Below are 21,200 nucleotides of genomic sequence, written 5' to 3'. Positions count from 1 at the left end.
GAGCTCGACCCTGCCCACCAAGAGAGAGGAGTACTCGACCCCGACAGAGAGAGAGAGTGAGCCCCGTGCGCGGTCCGCTTTATATAGTGCGGGGCTCCGCCCTTCGCTCCTCCCCGTTTTCGGCTTCACCTACCTTCGAGAAGGTTCCCGAAAAGGTGCGTTCCCTCACCCCGACCGCCTCACGCTATTCATCCACCAATCGGCAGCGAGCTGCCCTCCCCCTTTCCTTCAAACTAAGCGCGGGAAAAATAGGCGGGAGAAAATCCGCGCGCCCAAAAGGAAACTCTTTTAGTTCCCTTTTTCGTTCGACGGTTTTCAACGCGGCTTGTTGCTTGCGGGGAAGTTTGTTCAAAATAACAATAGAAAAAGAAAAACGGCTATCTCAAAGAGTCGCAGCCTGGTGAATCACACGAAATCCCTTTAAACAACAATGGGGAACTACCTGCACATAAACTTAGCGTCACAACTGATCTTAGGACCCTTTATGGTGTATTGCGAATTTCCACAGCCGTAACAATATATATATATATATATATATATATATATATATATATATATATATATATATATATATATATATATATATATATATATATATATATATATTGTTGTGGATTCCCGCCCGCCGGCGTGCGGACGATCGCATTTTACCAATAGCGGCCGCTTCGCCCACCGAACGGACAATCTCGTCGCAGCCTTCCGGATCAAACGCCGGAATCCCGCTGTGGGTGTGTTTTGGGTGCACGCCACAGCCTAATCAACACTCTACCCGTGCTACAGGGTCAATCGCTGAATTGTTGATATACCGAATTAATTGCGCGGGCAGACTACCGGGAGACTACCTCAACGGGGCCTCTTGGAGACGAGCTGCTTAAGCAGCTCACTTTGTTTTGGGATAACCGAGCGGAGTATTATCGTGCATCCCCGTTGGACCCGATCACTTTATCGGCTATTTAAAAACCAACGATATTCCGAACGCAGAACGGCAGCTCAATTAAGGGAAGAGGACGCAACGAACGGGTTAACATTTGAACAAGCACATTTATTTACAAAGCACACATAAACAGTGATGCAGTCATGCAGGTATTCAATTATGCAAGGCCGAACACGCACGCAAGTATACAACCAACAAAAACAATGCAAAAGATCTACTACCATCTATCTATTATGTACACACTTAACAGTTCTACTTACGGACATGGCGCCAAAACTTTCATTCAAAAGCAACAGAGAAAACTCCAGGAAAGACGAGGGGTAGACTGGACTTCTTGGGGTCTTTATAGGCACGGAGCCGTGTAGACCGCAAAGGCTCCGAGAGACCGGGCTGGCTACCTTCACCCACGTGGTGACTTGCAAGGGCGACCCTCGACGTCCCCTCTCCAACGACCCACGGTAAGGCACGATACGGCAGGCCGCGCACCTTGGCTCCGCTGCGCTCCTCTCTCTCTCCAGCTCCCTACCGCGGCTCCACACACTGCCCACAACTCCGACACGACACTCTCTCCTCTCCTCCACACAACTCACAACCTCCAGCAGAGAGCGACCTTGCGTTCAGCGCGCCATTTTATCTTCACGGCACCTCGCCCCTCCCTTCCGCCCCCCTCTTCCAGTACGCGCGGGAAGCGACCAGAAGCAGGGCGTTTTTATTTTCATTTTATTTTCATTGAAATCAGCAAACATTACTGCTCTGCATAAAAAGGTATGCATGGTGTTGGCTTAATGGTTTGGGATCCAAGGATCCTGAGTTCAAATCCCACTAGCTGTTGAATTAAAACCAGGTGGGGCTGGCTCTCCCTGTCATCCTTCCGAGGTCGGCAAAATGAGTGCCAGCATGCTGGGATGATTGAGCCATTCGAGCATCCTGTGTCGAAGTGGCGACCCGTCCAGGATTGTGTCCAATAGCCAAGGAGACTGCTTCGGCAGCACCAATGCTCTGCACAGAGTATGGTCACAATCGATGGATGGATGGATAAAAAAGGTGCAAAAACAGATCCCTGCAACTACAGACCAATCAGCCTTCTCCCAATCATCAGCAAGGTTATGGAATCCATCATCGCTTCAGACATTAAATCCTTCCTCTTCTCCAATGGCAATTTGGTTTCAGACCAGGTCACTCTAACCTGGATATGCTGCTTCTGCTCTCCCAACAATGGATGGAGGTCCTCAATGCCAGACAGGAAATCCGAGCCGTATCCCGAGACATATCACATGCTTTTGTCATGGTCTGGCCCCCTGCCCTGCTCACCAAACTCTATTCCTATGGTATCCAATGCCATCTCCACTGATGACTCGCAGACTTCGTCTCCTGTCGCAGCCAACGTGTGGCCCTAAATGGAGTTCTCTCATCCCCTCTTCCTGTCCAGGCTGGAGTTGCTCAAGGCAGCGTTCTGGGCCCTGTTCTTTTTCTGGTTTTCATCAATGATCTCTCCGACTCTCTGGAAAATCCACTTTCTCGATTTGCTGATGACTCCACTCTCTGCCGTGACATCCCTCATCCTTCTGACAGACAGGCAGTAGCCTCTTCCCTATCCTCAGACCTTGTCAAAAATCACAAACTGGTCAAACGCAATTTTGCTTATGTATCCATATTGTACACCCTTTGCGTTTTCCTCACCCCTCATCGTGGTCTCCATCCCTTGTTTATCCATCTCCGTCTACTTTCTCCCTCTGCCCTGCTGTTGTTGTTTCCCCTTTTCTTCTGCTGTTCCTTTTGTTATGTTGTGCCTTAATGTGTTCTGTGTAATCGCTCTTCCATGAGCGTAAACCATTTAAAATAATAATAATAATAAATATATATATATATATATATTTTTAAACAATGTCCTGACATTTGTGGACAACACAGATCCTTCGCAGCATTTTTCAGGAACGTATCCCCCGTGAATAGCGGGGTCCGACAGTATAGTTCAGTTAATGTCTATTTTGAAAGTCTCTTCCAAACCAAGTTAATTTAACATATATTTCTTTTTTTTTTAAAGACTGAGAATTACAAAATGTCATGACTTAACCTTTTCATTTCACTTCTTTCCATTAATTTCATTGAATTTCCCGATTATCTCAGCAGAGATCGCCTTTTTTATGCCATTGAAGGATCCACAATCGGCAGTGTAATGTCATATTTTACTTGAACTCCAACAAAGAAAGCAATTTCAAAGGAAAGAAATAACATTTTTTCTTTCCTGACAATGAAACTCTTTCATAAGTTAAACATAATAAATAATATTTGAAAAATCATCATCATGAAAGCTATTGAAATTCACCTGATGCAAAAGCGAAAAGATGCCACATGTAATTAATGCTTCATCATCTCTATTTTAACTGCAAGAAATAATATCATTGTGTTATAAGATTAGTCATAGTTCCAATCATGAATCAATTTCACTTTGAGTCTTCATCATGCTTACTCAATGTCTCGGAAACATCTCGTATTGATCACAGACAAGGTGAGGAGCCAATCCACTCAATAATATTTGGGTTCGACACAGATCCTCTTGTCATTCTTGGTGCAACAACATTTCTCTTTTCCACAGCAGTCACAGTCACACTTGCAAGTCTTGGAGTGGTGATCACATTCGAGGCAAGAGGGATCCGGGCATTCACCGCACTTCTCATCGCAACAATGTTCTACGGTGAGGTATAAAAACGCAATGAAGAATGCAGTTCCGATAATAATATCTCAGTCTTAGTCACATTTCCCAATCACGTATCACATCCCCATCAACTTAAAATTACATGTTGAAATTGTTGCAAACCCTTCGAAGCAATATTTTTTTTTTTTAACGTAGATCTCAACAAAAGGTCAAAGGAATTGATGTAACAACTCTTTCTTTGGGAACAATCTTCCCACCAACTCCAGTCACTTTGTAGGTGGTACCATCCATGTTCCCTTACCACTCGAAGTTATCATCAAAATAAGATTATATATTTGCTCTAAATCATCGATAAAATTAGCATTGCATTCCCTCACCATCTTTTGGTGCTACACAGATCCTCTTGTCATCCTTGGTGCAGCAACATTTCTCTTTTCCACAGCAGTCACAGTCACACTTGCAAGTCTTGGAGTGGTGATCACATTTGAGGCAAGAAGGATCCGGGCATTCACCGCACTTCTCATCGCAACAATGTTCTACAGTGGGGTATAAAAAAAAAAGCAATGAACAATTCATTTACGATGGAAATACGTCTCAGTCTTCGTCACGTTTCCCAATCGCATCACATCCCCATCAACTTGAAATTACATGTTGAAATTGTTGCAAACCCTTCCAAGCAATATTTAATTTGAATGTAGATCTCAACAGAAGTTCCAAGGAAGTGCTGCAACAACTCACTCACTGTTCGAGAACAATCTTCCCACCCACTCCAATCGCTTTGAAGGTTGTACCTTCCATGTACCCTTACTTTTTGAGTTGTAATCAAAATTAGATTTAAATATTTGCTCTAAATCATCGATATAATTAGCATTGCATTCCCTCACCATCTTTTGGTGCAACACAGATCCTCTTGTTATCCTTGGTGCAGCAACATTTCTCTTTTCCACAGCAGTCACAGTCACACTTGCAAGTCTTGGAGTGGTGATCACATTCGAGGCAAGAAGGATCCGGGCATTCACCGCACTTCTCATCGCAACAATGTTCTACAGTGGGGAGGGGGAGGGGGATGAGGGGGAAACAAAAGGACACTTAAGTATCATCAGGGGTGTGGGGTGCGTCTCATTCAAAATCTTTCCTTGTCAAAGCTGAAATTTTATCGACCGACAAGGCCTTATTCTGCAGCTTTATGGAGTACTGCTCACCCCTCTGGGGTGAGGCACCTCCCTCACCCCTTGCTCAGATTAATACCATGGTGATCAAGGCCTTTAACATCATTGGAATCGCGTGTAATGAAGCTGAGTCGATGGGCCGATCACTTTTTCATCACGCACAGGTCGGTGTTCTCTCTGTCTTATACCGCCATCTTTCTGGTCTCGCATCTTCTGCCCTTTCCATGCTCTGTCTCTCCACCCCCTCCCACACTCCTATGTTTCTGCAGTTACACACAGTCCACCATCAACCCTCTTCTGTTGAAACTACCTAAATCCAGGATCACTGTGCACTTCCACTCATTTGTTGCTCTTTTTCCCCACCTGTGGAACCAACTTCGCCATCCTCTTCCATCTCATTCTTCCCTCAAGGTCTTAAAGACAGCTGTTCACTGCCATCTCAGGTCACCCCCCATCCAAACCATATATTCTACCCTCATTAAGTACGCCGCCTCCCCTGCCACCTTTTTCCGAGTTTCCAGTTCTCTCGTTCCACTTCTGTAATTGAAAATTTGCAGCTGTATCCATCCTGTTTGCTCACCCCCAATGTCCTTCCTTTCCCCTCATTCTTCCCCATATCCCTTATTTCTCAAGTCTTCCTGTATTTTGCCCCTCAACCATACTGTTGGTGTGTTCTCGCCCCCCCTCGTATGTCTATGTCCTCATCAGGTTCTGTTTACTCCTCCCACACATCACCCCTCCCCCACTCTCTTTGAGTGAAGAATTATATAAGGAAACTGTTGCCAACCCGAACAAGCAACATTTTTGAAGTGCTCATCTCAACATAAATTTCAACGAGGTGCTGGAAGCAAGAACAATCTTTTTCCTCCAATCATGTTGCAGTTTTCCACGTTCCATCCTCCCTTTGGTTGGTGTTGTCATCATGATTTGATTTCCTCTTACATGTACATATTTGTTGTATTTATTTTAAACACCCTCACCATCTTTTGGTGCGACACAGATCCTCTTGTCATCCTTGGTGCAGCAACATTTCTCTTTTCCACAACAGTCACAGTCACACTTGCAAGTCTTGGAGTGGTGATCGCATTCGAGGCAAGAGGGATCGGGGCATTCTCCGCACTTCTCATCGCAACAATGTTCTACGTTGGGGAATAACAAAGCAATGAAGAATGCAGTTTCGATAACAATATGTCTCGGTCTTCATCACGTTTCCCAATCACATCACATCCCCATTAACCTAAAATTGCATGTTGAAATTGTTGCAAAACCTTTCAAGCAACATTTACTTTTAATGTGGGTCTCAACAGAAGATCTAACGAAGTGCTGTAACAACTCACTATTCGGGAACAATCTTCGCACCCACTCCAAATCACTTTGTATAGATTGTACCTTCCATGCTCCCTTAATTTGTTAGATGTAATGAAAATTAGATCAGATCTTTACTCTAAATCATCAACCAAATGAGCATTGCACTCCCTCACCATCTTTTGGTGCAACACAGATCCTCTTGTCATCCTTGGTGCAACAACATTTCTCTTTTCCACAACAGTCACCAGTCAAAGTCAAAGCAGGAGAAATGAAGGAAGTGGGCTTGGGTGGATTATCGGGGGTAGAAAAGATCGAGGATTTGGATGGGGGAAGATAAGAGGTGGTGGTGAACAGCTGTTTTGAAAGCCTGGAGGGAAGAATGGGAAAGAATAGAGTGAGGAAGTTTATTCCAAAGGCGGGAAAAAAGAGGAATGAAAGAGTGAAGATGAGCAGTGATTCGTGATTTTGGTAGTTTTACCAGAAGGGGGTTGTTGGCGGACCTTGAGCGCCCTGTGGAAATGTGGTGGGGACAAATCGCAGAGAGAGCAGGGGGGCAAGGCTGGAGAGGAGTCGGTAGAAGACAGAAAGACCACCGACCAACCTGCGGTGATTGAGTGAGAGGCCCAAAGACTCAGCTTCATTGCGGGAGATGCCGATGATCTTAAATGCCCTGGTTTCGACAGCGTGAAGCCGAGAAAGGTGGGAGGCAGGAGCACCAGCCCAGAGGGGAGAGCAGTACTCCATCAGGCTACGGACAAAAGCTTTGTAAGTGGTCAGGAGCTCAAGAGGGCCGAGGAAGGACTTAGCATGACGGAGGATTCCCAGTCGGCAACTGGCTTTTGAGGCGAGGTTGGAAATGTGACTTTCCCAGGAAAGGTCATGGCAGATAGTGAGACCTAGAAGCTTGAAAGAAAAGACTTCTTCCAGAGGATTGTTGAGAAAGTGGATGGGGGGGTTTTGTAAACGGTCCTTTCGAAGAGACATAGTGAGAGTGTGAGATTTGTCCGGATTGAAAGACATGTTCCACGTGTTGGACCAGTTTGTGATTTTATCCAGATCTGCAGTGAGTGAAGAAGCTGCTGCTTGCCGGTCTGAGGGATGACAGATGGTACGGCAGAGGGTGGAGTCATCGGCAAAGAGAAATAGAGGATTTTCCAGAGAGTCCGAGAGATCATTGATGAAAACCAGAAAAAGAACAGGGCCCAGAACGCTACCTTGAGGAACTCCAGCCTGCACAGGAAGAGGGGATGAAAGAACTCCATTTAGGGCCACACGTTGACTGCGACAGGAGAGGAAGTCTGCGAGCCATGAGTGGAGATGGCCTTGAATACCATGGGAAGAGAGTTTGGTGAGTAAGGCAGGGTGCCAGACTGTGTCAAAAGCACGTGATATGTCCAGGGATACGGCTCGGATTTCCTGTCTGGCATTGAGGACCTCCATCCATTGATGGGAGAGCAGAAGCAGCATATCCAGGGTAGAGTGACCTGGTCTGAAACCAAATTGATGATTGGAAATCAAGCCATTGGAGAAGAGGAAGGATTTCATATCTGAGGCGATGATGGATTCCATCACCTTGCTGATGATTGGGAGAAGGCTGATTGGTCTGTAGTTGTAGGGATCTGTTTTTGCACCTTTTTTATGCAGGGCAGTGATGTTAGCAGATTTCCAAGCAGATGGCAGATGACCTTGGGCAAATGAGAGGGTGAATAGAACAGAGAGAGGGTGAGCAAGAGCAGAAGAGCAGGCTTTGAGGACACGTGGGCTGATGCCGTCTGGACCGGTTGCAGAATCTGACTCGAGGTTTGAAAGCAAGCTCTCCACCTTGTCAGGAGAAAAGCATACAGAGTCCAGGGACAGTTGGGTGCGACTGGGTAAAGTGGGTAGAGAAAGTGATGGGTTTAGGACACAAGATTTAGCTGCAAACACCGAGTTTAGACATTCAGCTTTATCACGTGTGGAATCAGCAGTGCGGCCATTTGAGGTAAGGGAGGGGATGGAGGGGGAACATACACCAGAAACAGATTTGATTAAACGCCACCAGGATTTTGAGGAGGGAGAGAGGTTTGAGAGTTCAGACTTGAGATGAGAAAGATGTTGTTTTCTGGCTCTCCTAAGGGTAGATACACACTTGTTCCGAGCTTTGTGGAAAGAACTGAGATTGCCCTCAGTTGGGTTTGCTTTCCATGAGGCAAAGGCAAGTTGTTTCAGGACAACTGCCTCGCCACAAGCTTCAGTAAACCAAGGGCGGGAGGAAGGGTAAGACAACTGAACACGAGAGGGGATAAATCTGTGCATGAGGGAGAGCAAGTTTCTTTGAAAGAATTCCCAGGATGAGTTGATGTTTGAGAAAGTAATGATAGGAGACCAGTCTGTAAGTTTGATGGCTGCTCGGAGACCCTGCCAGTCGGCTTGAGTGAAATGCCAGACTCGACGGCGGTGAGGTGGTTCTCTGATAACAGCCAGAGAGATGTCCACTTTGACAAGGACGTGGTCAGAAGAACCAATTGGAGCGAAGGAAGAGCAGCAGATATTGTCAGGGAAATTTGTCAAAATCAGATCCAGAAGAGATGGAGTACCATTAGTTGAGATCCGGGTCGGGAAGTTGACCGATTGAGTCAGTCCCAATGAGTCGCAGAAAGCTTTTGCTGAGGTGCCATGGCAGGTGAGAGAGGTACCCACACCTAGCCAACTGGCGTGATGACAATTGAAGTCACCACATAAGAGGAAGAGAGAGTTTGGATGAGAAGATAGAAGATGGTCCATGTTTTCGGATAGTGAGGTGTAGATGGAGTCATCACTGTTCGGTGGACGGTACAGTACACATATAAACATGAGGTGGGAGTGGAGGGGAAGCCAAAGCCAGAGGTATTCCTGGGGGTGTGGGGGAGTGAGAGCAGTGCATGGAGAGTGAGGAATAGAGTCTTTGATGAAGAGAGCAACACCTCCACCAGGACGAGGCTCAGGTCTGTCATACCGTAAGAGGGAGTAGCCAGGGAGAGATACTTGGGAGTCAGACACGTCTTGGGAGAGGAAAGTTTCTGTTAGGCAGATAATGTCTGGTTTGTCAGTGGCAACCTGTATGGAAAGATCTGAAAGGTTTGAGCGAAGGCCCCGGATATTTGAGGTCCACACTTTTAATGAAGAGGAAGGGGAGGAGGCTTTGGGTGCAGGAGGTGGAGGGGGAGGGGAGGGTAGGACAAGGGACGAGGGGGGCAGGTAAGGAGGGTTGCTGAAGGAGTGTGGGGTATTGCAGAACAGCGAGGGGAAGGGGCCGAATGAGGAGGAGAAAAGGCTCTGTGGTGCTGGAGGAGAGGGGGGACAAGAGACAAGGAAGAAGGCAGTTGAGGATTTGAGGAGGTGGAGTGAAGAGATGGAGGTGAGAGGGCAGTGGAGGGAGGCAGGTTGGTGGATGAGAGGGGGGCAACTTTGAGAAGGAAGAGTGAGGGGGATGAAAGGTGGGAGAAAGGTGAGGGGGAATTTTTGAGAGAGGTGAGAGGGAGGCTTGGAGGGAGAAGAGTGGGATGGTTGCTTTGAGAGTGAGAGTGAGGGGTGAGGGGGGTGAGGGGGGTGAGTTGGCACTGAAGTTGGAAAAAAAGAATGTTTGATGGAAAGCGAGCATCCATTGCAAACTGTGGTTTTTAAAAGTTTTAGGTCAGAGATGCGATTTAACACAATTCTTGATGGATGCAATGAAGGCGAATTCAGAGCATGGAGAGAAGTAGCGCTGTAATAGTTGGATTTTTTAGGCAAGGAATGAAGAAAAGGTCGAAATGAGAGCAGTCTGTTAAAATAGCAGAAGAGTAGTGCATTGTGAAACAGTAAAGAGTACCACATGTGTGAGAGAGGAAGATGAAGCATTATAAGATCGTTTTTGGAGTTAAAAATAATGTATGAGAGAGTTCAACAGATGAGGTCATGGAAGTGTAAAAAAAAAAAAAAAAAATCGAGGAAGAAGACGAGGAGGAAGTTAAGAGGAAGAAGAAGAAGCAGAATCGGGAGAAGGTGAGCGTGTTGTTGTTGTTGTTGGGTATATATATATATATATATATATATATATATATATATATATATATATATATATATATATATTTTGTTGTTGTTAATATTAATATATGACAGAGTTCAACAGATTAGGTCATGGAAGTGTAAAAAAAAAAAAAAAATCGAGGAAGAAGACGAGGAGGAATTTAAGAGGAAGAAGAAGAAGCAAATCGGGAGAAGGTGAGATTGGTCAGATTTGTCTTAAAATAGGGCAAAATATAGCTATTTTAAATTGCTTGACTCAATGAAGATGTGTATTAAATATACTTTAATCCAGATGTTCAGATTGATTTTAAAGATTACTGGAAGAGACAATAAAGTGACAGTACATTGCATCAAGAAAATTGAAATGAAAATGAAATAACCAATCAGCAGCTTTTGAAATGCAGCACGGGAAGCGGCTGCCATTAATGGGAGACAGACAAATGCACGGTCCGAATCACACCACGGTTCACAATTTAGTTCATACTGTGTATATATATCTTCTTCTTCTTCTTTCGGCTGCTCCCGTTAGGGGTCGCCACAGCGGATCATCCGTATGATCCGCATAGTGATTTGGCACATGTTTTACGCCGGATGCCCTTCCTGACGCAACCCTGGTCACCTCTTACGACAGAGGGATATGGTACACCTATTCTCACTGGGGTATACACCGGCCCAGTATACTGGTACTCATTTCGCTGACCTCGGAAGGATGACAGGCTGAGTCAACCCCCTGGTGTATTAATTCAGTGGCCCAACGGGGCTTGAACTCAGGACCTTTTGGATCCCAAGCCGCTGCCCTAACCACTGCGTCAACACCAGGCATATACTGTGTGTGTGTGTGTGTGTGTGTGTGTGTGTGTGTGTGTGTGTGTGTGTGTGTGTGTGTGTGTGTGTGTGTGTGTGTGTTTATATATATATATATATATATATATATATATATATATATATATATATATATATATATATATATATATATATATATATATATATATATATATATATACATACATACATACATACATATGATTAAGTATTTGTGGTGAAGGGGATTATTCTCTTTGTGGTTGATTAATTATTTTATTGGAGGGAACAGTTTATAGTGTGTGCCGACCTGTGTAACCATATACAATTAATGCTGGTTGTAAAACGCTACCTTCACTGAGCTATGTAACTTTGGATGAAGAATGAAAATTGGGATTTTGTAAATGCGTGTGCAGGAATTAAATTAATCAGTTTTTTTGTCAATGTACTGCCTTGGTTATTTATTCTGTACACATCTACCTTAAGTGGCTGAACTTATGTAAAGTAAATGTATGGTCACAATTGCAACTACATTTATTGCTTGGCTAATCCTTCTGATTGGATCACAATGAGGTCTTTTGGACCATTTTGAGCTAACACTACAGCAATTTCTTCAGTGTTTTGAGTCTGAATTATCATTTTCTGTCTCTGAATGCGCATCGACCAACATTAAAACACACCACGATAAGACTACACTGAAGTGTTCCTCAAGCTCTCCCCTTTCATGCCAAATGCCCCAGGATGAGATTTGGCAGAAAAACCAGATGACGAAACTGGTGGGATCTCTTTCAAGCAAGGTTTGTTTAAAGTCGGCTTTTGAATAAAAGACACAAATAAGGAAGTGTTTGAACAACACAATAACATTTAAGTGAAATAACCGGCAGTATGACTGTAAAATGTTATGTGCAGGTGCTGAGATACATTGCGCGATTGTGCAATCACTTTAGAGGGTACCATATTGGAAGAAAACAACAACAAGAAAAAGAGTAAGCAGATTGCAGACCCTCACCAGGACTTGTTTTGTGTTGTGTATTTTGTGTGGCGTTTGTGTACTGGTGTGCTACATTATTAATAAGAGAAATAATTAGAACTGCCACTGTATAAATGCCTGCAGTGATGACTGGATCAGCCATTTAAGCGAAGGTTTTTGAAGGTTTAAGGAAAAAATGAAAAAATATGGCTGCCGAATCACGTGAATGGTGACATCATGAAACAAATTTCGGGGACATTTTATCCTGAGGTGACCCTCAAAAATTTTCATACTGATCGGATGTCGCGTTGTACATATGCAATTATGATGTCATAACGAAGGCACCGATGTCATTAAAAAAATCACACTCATTCCCCATGAGTAGTACTTGTTGCATGCCAAGTTTCAATTTTTTTCCTTGGTGTGGTTTCAGAGATTGAAGTTCAAAGTTTTTTCCGTTTTTTCCAATATGGCTGCACACCACGTGACCTATGACGTCATAATTATTTTAACATTCGACATGAATAGTCGCACCGATGGTGAAAATTTGGTCTCAATCCGACAAGCGGTTGTGGAGAAAAACATGAAAGTTCTGTATGGACAAACAAACAAACAAACGGACCCAAATGCAATACCTTCTCCTTCGGTGAGGGTAACAATACCAGGTCGACACCATTGAAAAGTTGTGCAGGTTGCAGAGTTGTAAAGTCTATTCGTACTACCCTGGAAGAGTGTTATTGTCGGGTTGGTAAGAAAAGAGACACGGTTTGATAACATGGGGCATTGGTTACAAACTCTCGTCGGTTTTGGAATTTGTCTTCTCGTGGCTCGTAGATAAGGCACGGATGTCTGTCTATACGTTGGAATCCGTTGTCCATTTTACGGTAAAAAACCCCGGCAACCGAGTTGTCTGCACTAATTTCATGTAAGAATTTCAGGACACGAGACCATTATTATCTTCGCATTTCCAACCACTTTGTGAGTTTCACCTTGCAACAAAATTCTCTGTTTCTGAGAAAACTAATTTGATTTCATTCTGTTGATTCAAGTCTTTTGTCTAAATATTGACATTGCACCACTCACCGTGTTTGGGTTCTACACAGATCCTCTTGTTATCTTTGGTGCAGCAACATTTCTCTTTATCACAGCAGTCACAGTCACACTTGCAAGTCTTGGAGTTGGGATGACATTCGAGGCAAGAGGGATCCGGGCATTCACCGCACTTCTCATCGCAACACGGATCTGCAGTGGGGGACAAAACAAGGAACAATTACATTTCAACAAGACTGTGTCTCAGTCCTCTTCTGATCGTGCTCGTACACCCACGGCTCAAGTATGACTGAAAAAAACAAACAAACAAAGATAATGACACCGAGTTCAACCTTTCCAAGCAACATTTTTTAATGTCGGTTTTGCAACAAAAGGTTTAAGGAGGTGCTGTAATAATTCACTATTCAGGAACAATCTTCCAACTCCAAATCACTTTGTGCGTTTCATCCACACCCCCTTCCAATCATCATCATTCCATTTCGTTTTCCGCTTCAAGTCAACTTTGCTATTCATCTTGAACGTCCTCACCATGTTTTGGAACTACACAGATCCTCTTGTCATCCTTGGTATTGCAACACATCTCTTTGCCAGGGCAATCATTGTCACACCAGCAAGGCTTGCAGTTAATGTGGCATTCAAGGCAAGAGGGATGCGGGCATTCACCGCACCATTCATTTCCCCACAATACTGAAGTGGGGAGAGAGAGGAAGTTGGAGAAAAATATAGGAAGCAATCAATTTTGTCGTTGTGCTGTTCCTTTGTTCTATAATTACCATGGTAGTCTTATTCAAACTGTCAGAGGAACGGTTGCACTCACATTCCTAGTTGTTAACATCTACGGTCAACTTATGAGAGTTCTTGACGACCGCTGCGGTCATGGGTAAGATGATTGAGTCATTGAGGTTATTTGTAGAGCATTCTTTTTGGGTGTTTTTAACGTTTATTCTATCCGTCATAACCTCGATACATTAGTGGACTTAACAAAGACTCTTCTGCCCCTGGAATACTAATGTAACTGAGCTCCACCCGTGCTGTACTTTATCCATCGGCCAATGGTATTTACGGTGTTTACTCATTCACTAAAAGTAAAGATATGTTAAGGGGACTTTTTAGTCGAGTTCCCACAATCGGGTCCCGTGACCGTTTTTCCGGGACCAAGGTTTGAAGGTTGATTTTAGTCAATTTGAGGGTGCTGATTAAAATGAGCTGGGGTGAACCTCGTGAAAATGTGGGCGAACTCGGCCAGATGCGAAAATTCAAAATGGCCGCCATGCCACTTCCAGTATATCAAAAATTGCATATCTTTGGTTCTACATATCTGGCTTGCATGCCAGATTGTTTTTGTAAATTATGCCTATGGTGTGGAAAATTCCATCAAAGACAGTGAGCATGAGCATCGTAAATCCACGACAGCATATAGAGATGGGTCCAGAAATGTGTACATGAAAACATCAGATAGGTTTCCTGCCACAAAGAACTTCCAGGTGCTGTTCAGCAATCAGGGAAACAAGCAAAGGCTGCAAAAGTTTCTAAAGGATGAGTTCACCATGCTTGTAAAGAATCATAGAGAAATTGACTTTGTGTCCTCCATCAGGCAAAATTGTTGGAACATCCCCTCCCGAGAAAGGATGGAAGAATTTGAATGTAGTCACATTGAGGCGGACACAATGCTGTTCTTCATCGATTTTCAAATCCGAAAAGCAGGAAAAATGGAGACAGTCGTGATTGATGCCGAGGACACAAATGTAGTGATTCTTTCTGCATATGTTGCACATCAACTGGAGGGCAACCTTGCTATCAAACAGAAAGACAAAATCATCAGCTGCAGAGACCTTTGCTCTGATGATGTCACTGAAATAATAATCCCATTACACATCCATAGTGGATCTGATACAACATCTGGCTTCTATGGACATGGGAAAAACACAGTTTATGAAAAAGGAACAGGAACTCAGGAGGCACGCAATTTTTTGAAAGATGTTGGCAAAACACTTCCAGTGACACAAGAGGTGCTTCAGCAAATGGCCACATTCACTATTAGACACATCTATAATGACACAATCAGTAAAACGTTAGGTGAAGCCAGAGCACGGAAGTGGGGTCAGATGAAAAACAAGTCCACGTCCCGCATCCCACCAGATCCAGATTCTCAGAATCTGCATGTGACGCGAAGTAACTACCAAGTTTACATTCAACTAAATTATGACAAGCCGGATGCACCCCCAAATCCCACCAACCATGGATGGACAATTAAAGACGGTAGATGTGTGTCAGTGAGGTATACCCATGATGCACTCCCAAGAAGTTTACATGACTTGGTTGAACAAGAACAGACATTGTTGCACGATGATGAGGCTGAAAGTAATGATGAAGTTTGTGACTCTGGAGCCAGCGACTCAGATAGTGACTGAAGGATTACATGTATGTGTTTCAATGGAGATTTCATTTAATTTACAACTGTAAAAACATTGCCACAGTCAAAATATAAGAGATGTTAATATTATTTTATTATGACTGTCTTAGATAAAAGACAGTTTGGACAGTACATCAAACTTTGGTCAATGCAAATTGCAAGAATACTTACCGGGAAAGCGTCAATTGCCGGGAATTCAGATAATTCATGTTTTATTTCATTTTTCCATTGAAACAATGTTGCTCTTCAGACAAAATGAAGGAATGTTGATATTCTTTCATCATATTACTGTTCTAGATAAAGTACAGGAGGGACATACAAAAGAATGATATAACCTACCTGAATAGTGTAAAAGTTGAGAAATTGATATTATGTACACATCATGTTCTGAAAATAGACAATGATTGCGTCCTTTTCTTCTTGTCTCAATTTGTTGTGCACTCCCACATATAAACAAACATTTACTTGCATGAAAAGATTCACTGCCAATAATATTATGAGAAGAAAATTGATTTTTTACTATTTTCCAGATCTTACTCAACGACAATCTTGGATTTGGCCCCCGAAAAGTTATATTTCATATTTTGTGACTTAACCCTTAAATATAGCAATCTGGAATGGTAATATATGACATCCTTGATCTTCAAAATATATATTTTGACCCAAAAATCAGAAAAATCGGACATGTAGAACGAAAGATATGCAATTTTTGATATACTGGAAGTAGCATGGTGGCCATTTTGAATTGTCGCATCTGGCCGAGTTAGCCCACATTTTCACGAGGTTCACCACAGCTCATTTTAATCAGCACCCTCAAATTGACTAAAATCAACCTTCAAACCTTGGTCCCGGAAAAACGGTGACGGGACCCTATTGTGGGAACTCGACTATTTATTCCTGCTACGCGTTCTGCAAAACATGGTCGATAACATGTGGAGTGCCCTGTACTGGCCAACCCTGTTCTCCTTAACACGAAAAAGGTTTTGGTTAACAATCTGGGTACAAGTTCAATTCTTGACATGGTCTAAGAAATTAAGTTCAAGAAAGTCAAAAGGGAGACTTGGTGGCGTAATGGTTCGAGCCTCTGTTCCAAATCTTGGAGGTCAGTGGTTCAAACACCAGTAGAGTCGTAACAAAGACTTTAAAAATGGTACGTACTGCTTACTTGTTCGACGTTTAGCAATTAGAAGGTTAAGGGCACAGACAATCTCCATAGGTTTGCATCCATGGGGAGGAGGAAATTCCTCCTTAGGAAATGCCATTGTTGTGGTCGCCGGGAGCCAGAGTGCCCCGGGAAGTGACGGCACTTCTCCTAAGCTCAGTGGCTGTGTTTGTCTCATCTAACAGTTCTGTGTTATGTCTCATGCATTCATCAGTATGTCCATGTGTGTGAGATGTGTGTGGCAGCTCCGCTATGAGCCTTAGATCGTGTGACAGAGAGGTTTCAAACTCTCAACCAAACTTGCAGTCCACAAAACTGTGGTCATACCTACCCTCCTGCATGTGTATGAGACATGGACAACTTATTCCAGACATATAAAGCAGATGGACCGGTTCCACAGCAAATACATTCGGAGCATCATGTGCATCAAGTGGCAGAATAAAGTGCCCTTTATTGAGGTGCTGAATAGAGCCGCTTTGACTGGAATCGAAGCATCCATCATCAAGGCTGAGATCAGATGGAGTGGACATGCATAAAGTATGACTGATAAAATTCCCAAGGCAATCATGTACTCTCAGCTTAAATTTGGTCATCGCAAGTTACCAAAAGAGAGGCCAAGGCTAAGATTCACAGATTCCCTGAAGGCAAACGTTTGGAAATGTGGCAGGGCCAACCATGGACTGGGAGAGCCAAGCTTCAGACAGAACTGCCTGGAGAGAACATTGAAAAAGAAGAAGGAGGAGAAGAAGAGACATCACTTATTATGAATAAAGAATCCAGAAAGCTCAGGAGAAAAAGCAAGCTCGAAAGAGCAATCAAGCTCAGCCAAATCAGCCAGTTTTTCCATGTCCTGAGTGCAGAAAGCCATGCAGATGGAGGATGTTGCTGTTCAGCCCATTCGCAGACGCACAATTAATGAATAAAAACCTACGCATGAAATGGCTATCTTGGACAACGAATGGGCAACCAACGACGACGATGGCTATTGTGAATAAATAAGAGGATCACTGTAAAACACAAACATGTTAAATGGGTAATTTTTCACCACCGTCAAATATATAGGGCGTTCAAGAAGTTATACGAATGAGATGCTCACATGAGTCGTCCATAGAACGCATGACAAATTGTGTTTTCATTTTTCAAAACATAAGATTCTCAGATTGGTGAGAAAATAAAAATGTATTATTAACTCACATATTAACCTTGTTATACATTTTTGGCATGTCTTGGACAACACTGTGAGTATATCGTTCATACAATGCCCTCCATATTTCTCATGGTAATCTGAACATGAAGACGTCTCATGGCATGATTTTGTCACAAAGCCTCCTCTGACTTGGTACCATAGAAGGTAATAACAGAAGTTGTGGTTGAAAAACTTGCCTAGCGGTACTTTTGTAAGTTTTGAAACATGTCCTTCGTTGACCGATCATGACGGGCGACAATGTTCAGTGATAGGGCTTTTGACAAGCACAGCATATCCAAGCAGAATAAATTCATTCATTCATTTTGCATGCTCGTTGCATCATTGTTGAGAGTGTGGCTGGTTATACAGCAGGAATTTGTAATTTGTTCAGGGTGCTGGTGATAGCTCGCCTACTCTTCAGGATGGGCATCGAAGGATCGATCTTTCATGTCCACCAATGACCAATGCTGGAAGAAGAGTCCTTCGGATGTAAGCTGTGCATCACCCTGCCTGCGAAACACTGGGACGTCAGTTTATCGCTGGGTCGAGATTCGAACCCAGGCTCGGCAGCTCAGAGGCGATTGCGCATTCCTCTGGAGTCTTGGCCAGCCATGCCAGCCCGAGCAGAATAAATTACATCACAAAATACATCATCAGCTCACATGATAACAGTTATTAAATATCACTGGGCTTTAATGCTTCTTCAATTTCTATTATCGATGGTGGAACTAACAGAATACAAAACGGGATAATTAATAAGCAAAACTCACTTGTGCTGTAGACTGTGGCTGGCACAAAAGCCACTAAAAGAAGCAGAAGAGTTTGAAGTGAGATCTGCATCGTCTGTAACTTCTCAAGATCGTTGAAGACTTCAATACTGACAGTGTTGAGAATGGCTACAAGTGGAAATGTCAGCTATTTATTCATCTCATGCGAAGCACACCCATTGAGCCAAGAACCAATGATTCTTTACACGTTGATCTTTTGCCTCTTTTGGGCTGTTAAAAAAAAATAGAAACACTATCTGTACACAAATCTCGTTGCATACACTCATTGTGCTATGTATATACCGAACATAGCTATTGAAGGCAGTGCACAAAAATAAGAATAATTGGAAGAATCATAATGTAATGGAGCAAGTATTCCATCAAAGTTCTTGCCTCTTTTGGAGTTACCAGGAATTGATTGATTATGCATATTGGCAGGCTGGTTCAAACATGTTTGATATGGCGAAGATTCTGTTTAAAAGCAGTTGCCGAAACATGGATAAATGCTATGTTAAATTGGAAATGAAGCAAGACAATGTTTTAAAGATAAATAATAACGATGAAAATGAATGGTTTGATGATGAAAAAAACCCCCCAAAACACCGCAGCTATAAAGCTGATAAGACTATATTATATCGTTATAAAGCAATAAAGCTCACAAAAACATCGCAGCTATAAATGATTTACAAGATAAAAACAACTGATAATCATAACATAACAGATGAACACAATGAAAAGAACATAATAACAATCATGACGAGAAAGGCACTCGGTAGACCACGTACCCTCACCACGCAATGCCTCATGCAGGAGAACATATCGGACAAGTGCTTCCCAAGTTATGGCCATTTATTTACCAAACCAATGACAAGACACGTTGCTGCGTAGGCATGGCCGATGGGGAAAGGGCGCCATTTAGTTCCCGTGGCGTACGAGTGGCAATGGTCAATGGCAGCGATTGTCATGGCAAGCAAAGACAGGGAGGTAAACTTGATTTTAATTGGGACTTGATCAAATCGATGTGAGATTGAAAACACGTACTTTTTCCTGAAACGAACAACCAAGCAGCTTGGAGAGTGCTCGCCATGTGGCTTAAGCATTCAAGCAAGCACTTCAACTAAACGGTCAAAATGAAACGGCTTCCTTGGCACGCAAATGGCAATCACTGACCCGTCATATTAAGCATACACCTCCCGGAGACGCTCAAAATGTCACATATGTCCGAATTGGACAAATGAACACTTTTCTCGGAGTCGTAAGTGCTTGTAAGTTCGATTCTGGAGCTTAAATTTTGTAATTATTTTTAGTTTCAAAGAAACTCGTTGGCAAACACATATGTGGAAATGAAATAAAATACAACGAACGCTGATGTACCCAGGCATTAATAAGCTTTGCAATGTACCCAGCGATTCGTAGCGATGATAAACAACTTGTTCAAAGTTGAGGCTTGTTCCATGTCAAGTTAAGGTTGAGCAGGTCAAAAACACATGGTGGCTTCAGACCCCCAGCGTGGTTACCCAGGAAACACCTTCAGACCCCAGACAGCGAGGTGGCCGAGGATTGCCAAATGAAGGATATAATTAAATAAGGCCGTAAATTATCTTCAAAAGGGGTGTTTTAATTAACCCAATCATGCAATTTTCACTCTTGTAATTCCTTGGAGTTTTCTTAGTATGCATGTAAGGTTTCAGGATGCTTGGTTTTATAGTTTTGGAGTTATGGAGGAGACACACTGACATACACACATTGCCTTTTATTAGTATTGTTGCGAATTCGCGCCCGCCGTTGTGCGATCGGCCGCTCGACTCGAATGGCGGCCGCCTCGCCCACCGGAACGGACAATTCTGTCGTGACCCTCTCGGAACAACGCCGGGAGCTAGTCACGGGTGGGGGTTTAACCCCACCACGACCGTGCCAATTGCCCACCCGCGCAGGATCAGGTTGCTCGCCAAATTCGATCTACCTAAGTACCTGTGCAGATGGTCGACCGGGTGATCGTACCTCACCACAGGCCGACTCCGGACATGAACCGCTTAAGCGGTCCGTTCCGTGCTATCGGGATAACCGAGCGGTGTTATCGTCGGCCTCGATGGTTCCGATTAATTATCGGGCATTTTTAGCCCACTACGAACCCTTTTACGTGAAGCAGGATGGAGGGTCAATAAAGAAAAGATGAAGCGAAACGGGAAAACAGTTCACACAATGCACATTTATTACGCGACACACGGAAAGCAAACATATACAGCCAAACAGTCAGAATGCACCTACATTAGGAAAACAAAAGAAACAACGACGCAGAGTTACAACCGAATACGCGTACACACAGCAACATTTACACAGTTCTACTTTACAAGACACAGCGGCAACCAACATTTACTCAAAAGCAAAGGAAAGAAGCCACCCTCATAGACAAGGGGGCAGACGGGACTGTAGGCCAATATGTGCGCGGGACCTGAAGGAGCGGCCAGGTCCGTGAGACCGGGTGGGTAAGACCCGCGTCCTCGTGGTGCGTTGGCGGACGAGCCGCAGACGTGGCCGCGTGGCTGTGCCCCAACTCCGTGCTCCTTCGCGGGTTTCGTTGGCACAACGTTTGGAGTGGGGTGGGAACGGGGCCCCCTTGGTTGCACTATCTCAGCGCGGGGGAAAAAGGGGGGATTGTTGATGCTCTGGGGGAGGGAGAATGGCTGGCTGGCTTAGGTCCCGCGACGAGCGATCTCCCACCATGACCTCGTCGCCGACCGCCGTCCTTCTCGCCTGA

The 21,200-nt window shown here is 43.8% G+C and overlaps 1 protein-coding gene across 5 annotated transcripts in view; it reads right to left on the bottom strand.

The window, feature by feature from the left end:
• Positions 1–778: 778 nt before the first annotated feature.
• LOC147030865 (uncharacterized) overlaps positions 779–21,200 on the bottom strand; it is a 27,770-nt gene continuing 7,348 nt past the window's right edge. The window contains exons 2-8 of one of the 5 annotated variants that reach the window (XM_085875384.1): positions 18,446–18,673; positions 13,443–15,620; positions 12,948–13,106; positions 5,740–5,898; positions 4,475–4,633; positions 3,968–4,126; positions 779–3,624 (exon numbers count right to left, since the gene is read on the bottom strand). In XM_085875384.1, coding sequence (XP_085731510.1) covers positions 3,461–3,624; positions 3,968–4,126; positions 4,475–4,633; positions 5,740–5,898; positions 12,948–13,106; positions 13,443–13,494 — 852 coding nt within the window. In that variant the 5' untranslated portion in view covers positions 13,495–15,620; positions 18,446–18,673 and the 3' untranslated portion in view covers positions 779–3,460. Of the gene's footprint in view, positions 3,625–3,967; positions 4,127–4,474; positions 4,634–5,739; positions 5,899–12,947; positions 13,107–13,442; positions 15,621–18,445; positions 19,786–21,200 lie in introns of those variants that run through there. The other 4 variants (XM_085875383.1, XM_085875380.1, XM_085875381.1 and 1 more) reach the window with 4 other exon arrangements.

This window comes from Eptatretus burgeri, chromosome 3 (assembly GCF_056783735.1).
Source record: "Eptatretus burgeri isolate ZD-2024b chromosome 3, Ebu_testis_v1, whole genome shotgun sequence".
NCBI classification, from domain to species: domain Eukaryota; kingdom Metazoa; phylum Chordata; class Myxini; order Myxiniformes; family Myxinidae; genus Eptatretus; species Eptatretus burgeri.
This window is presented reverse-complemented; position numbering and strand designations above follow the sequence as displayed.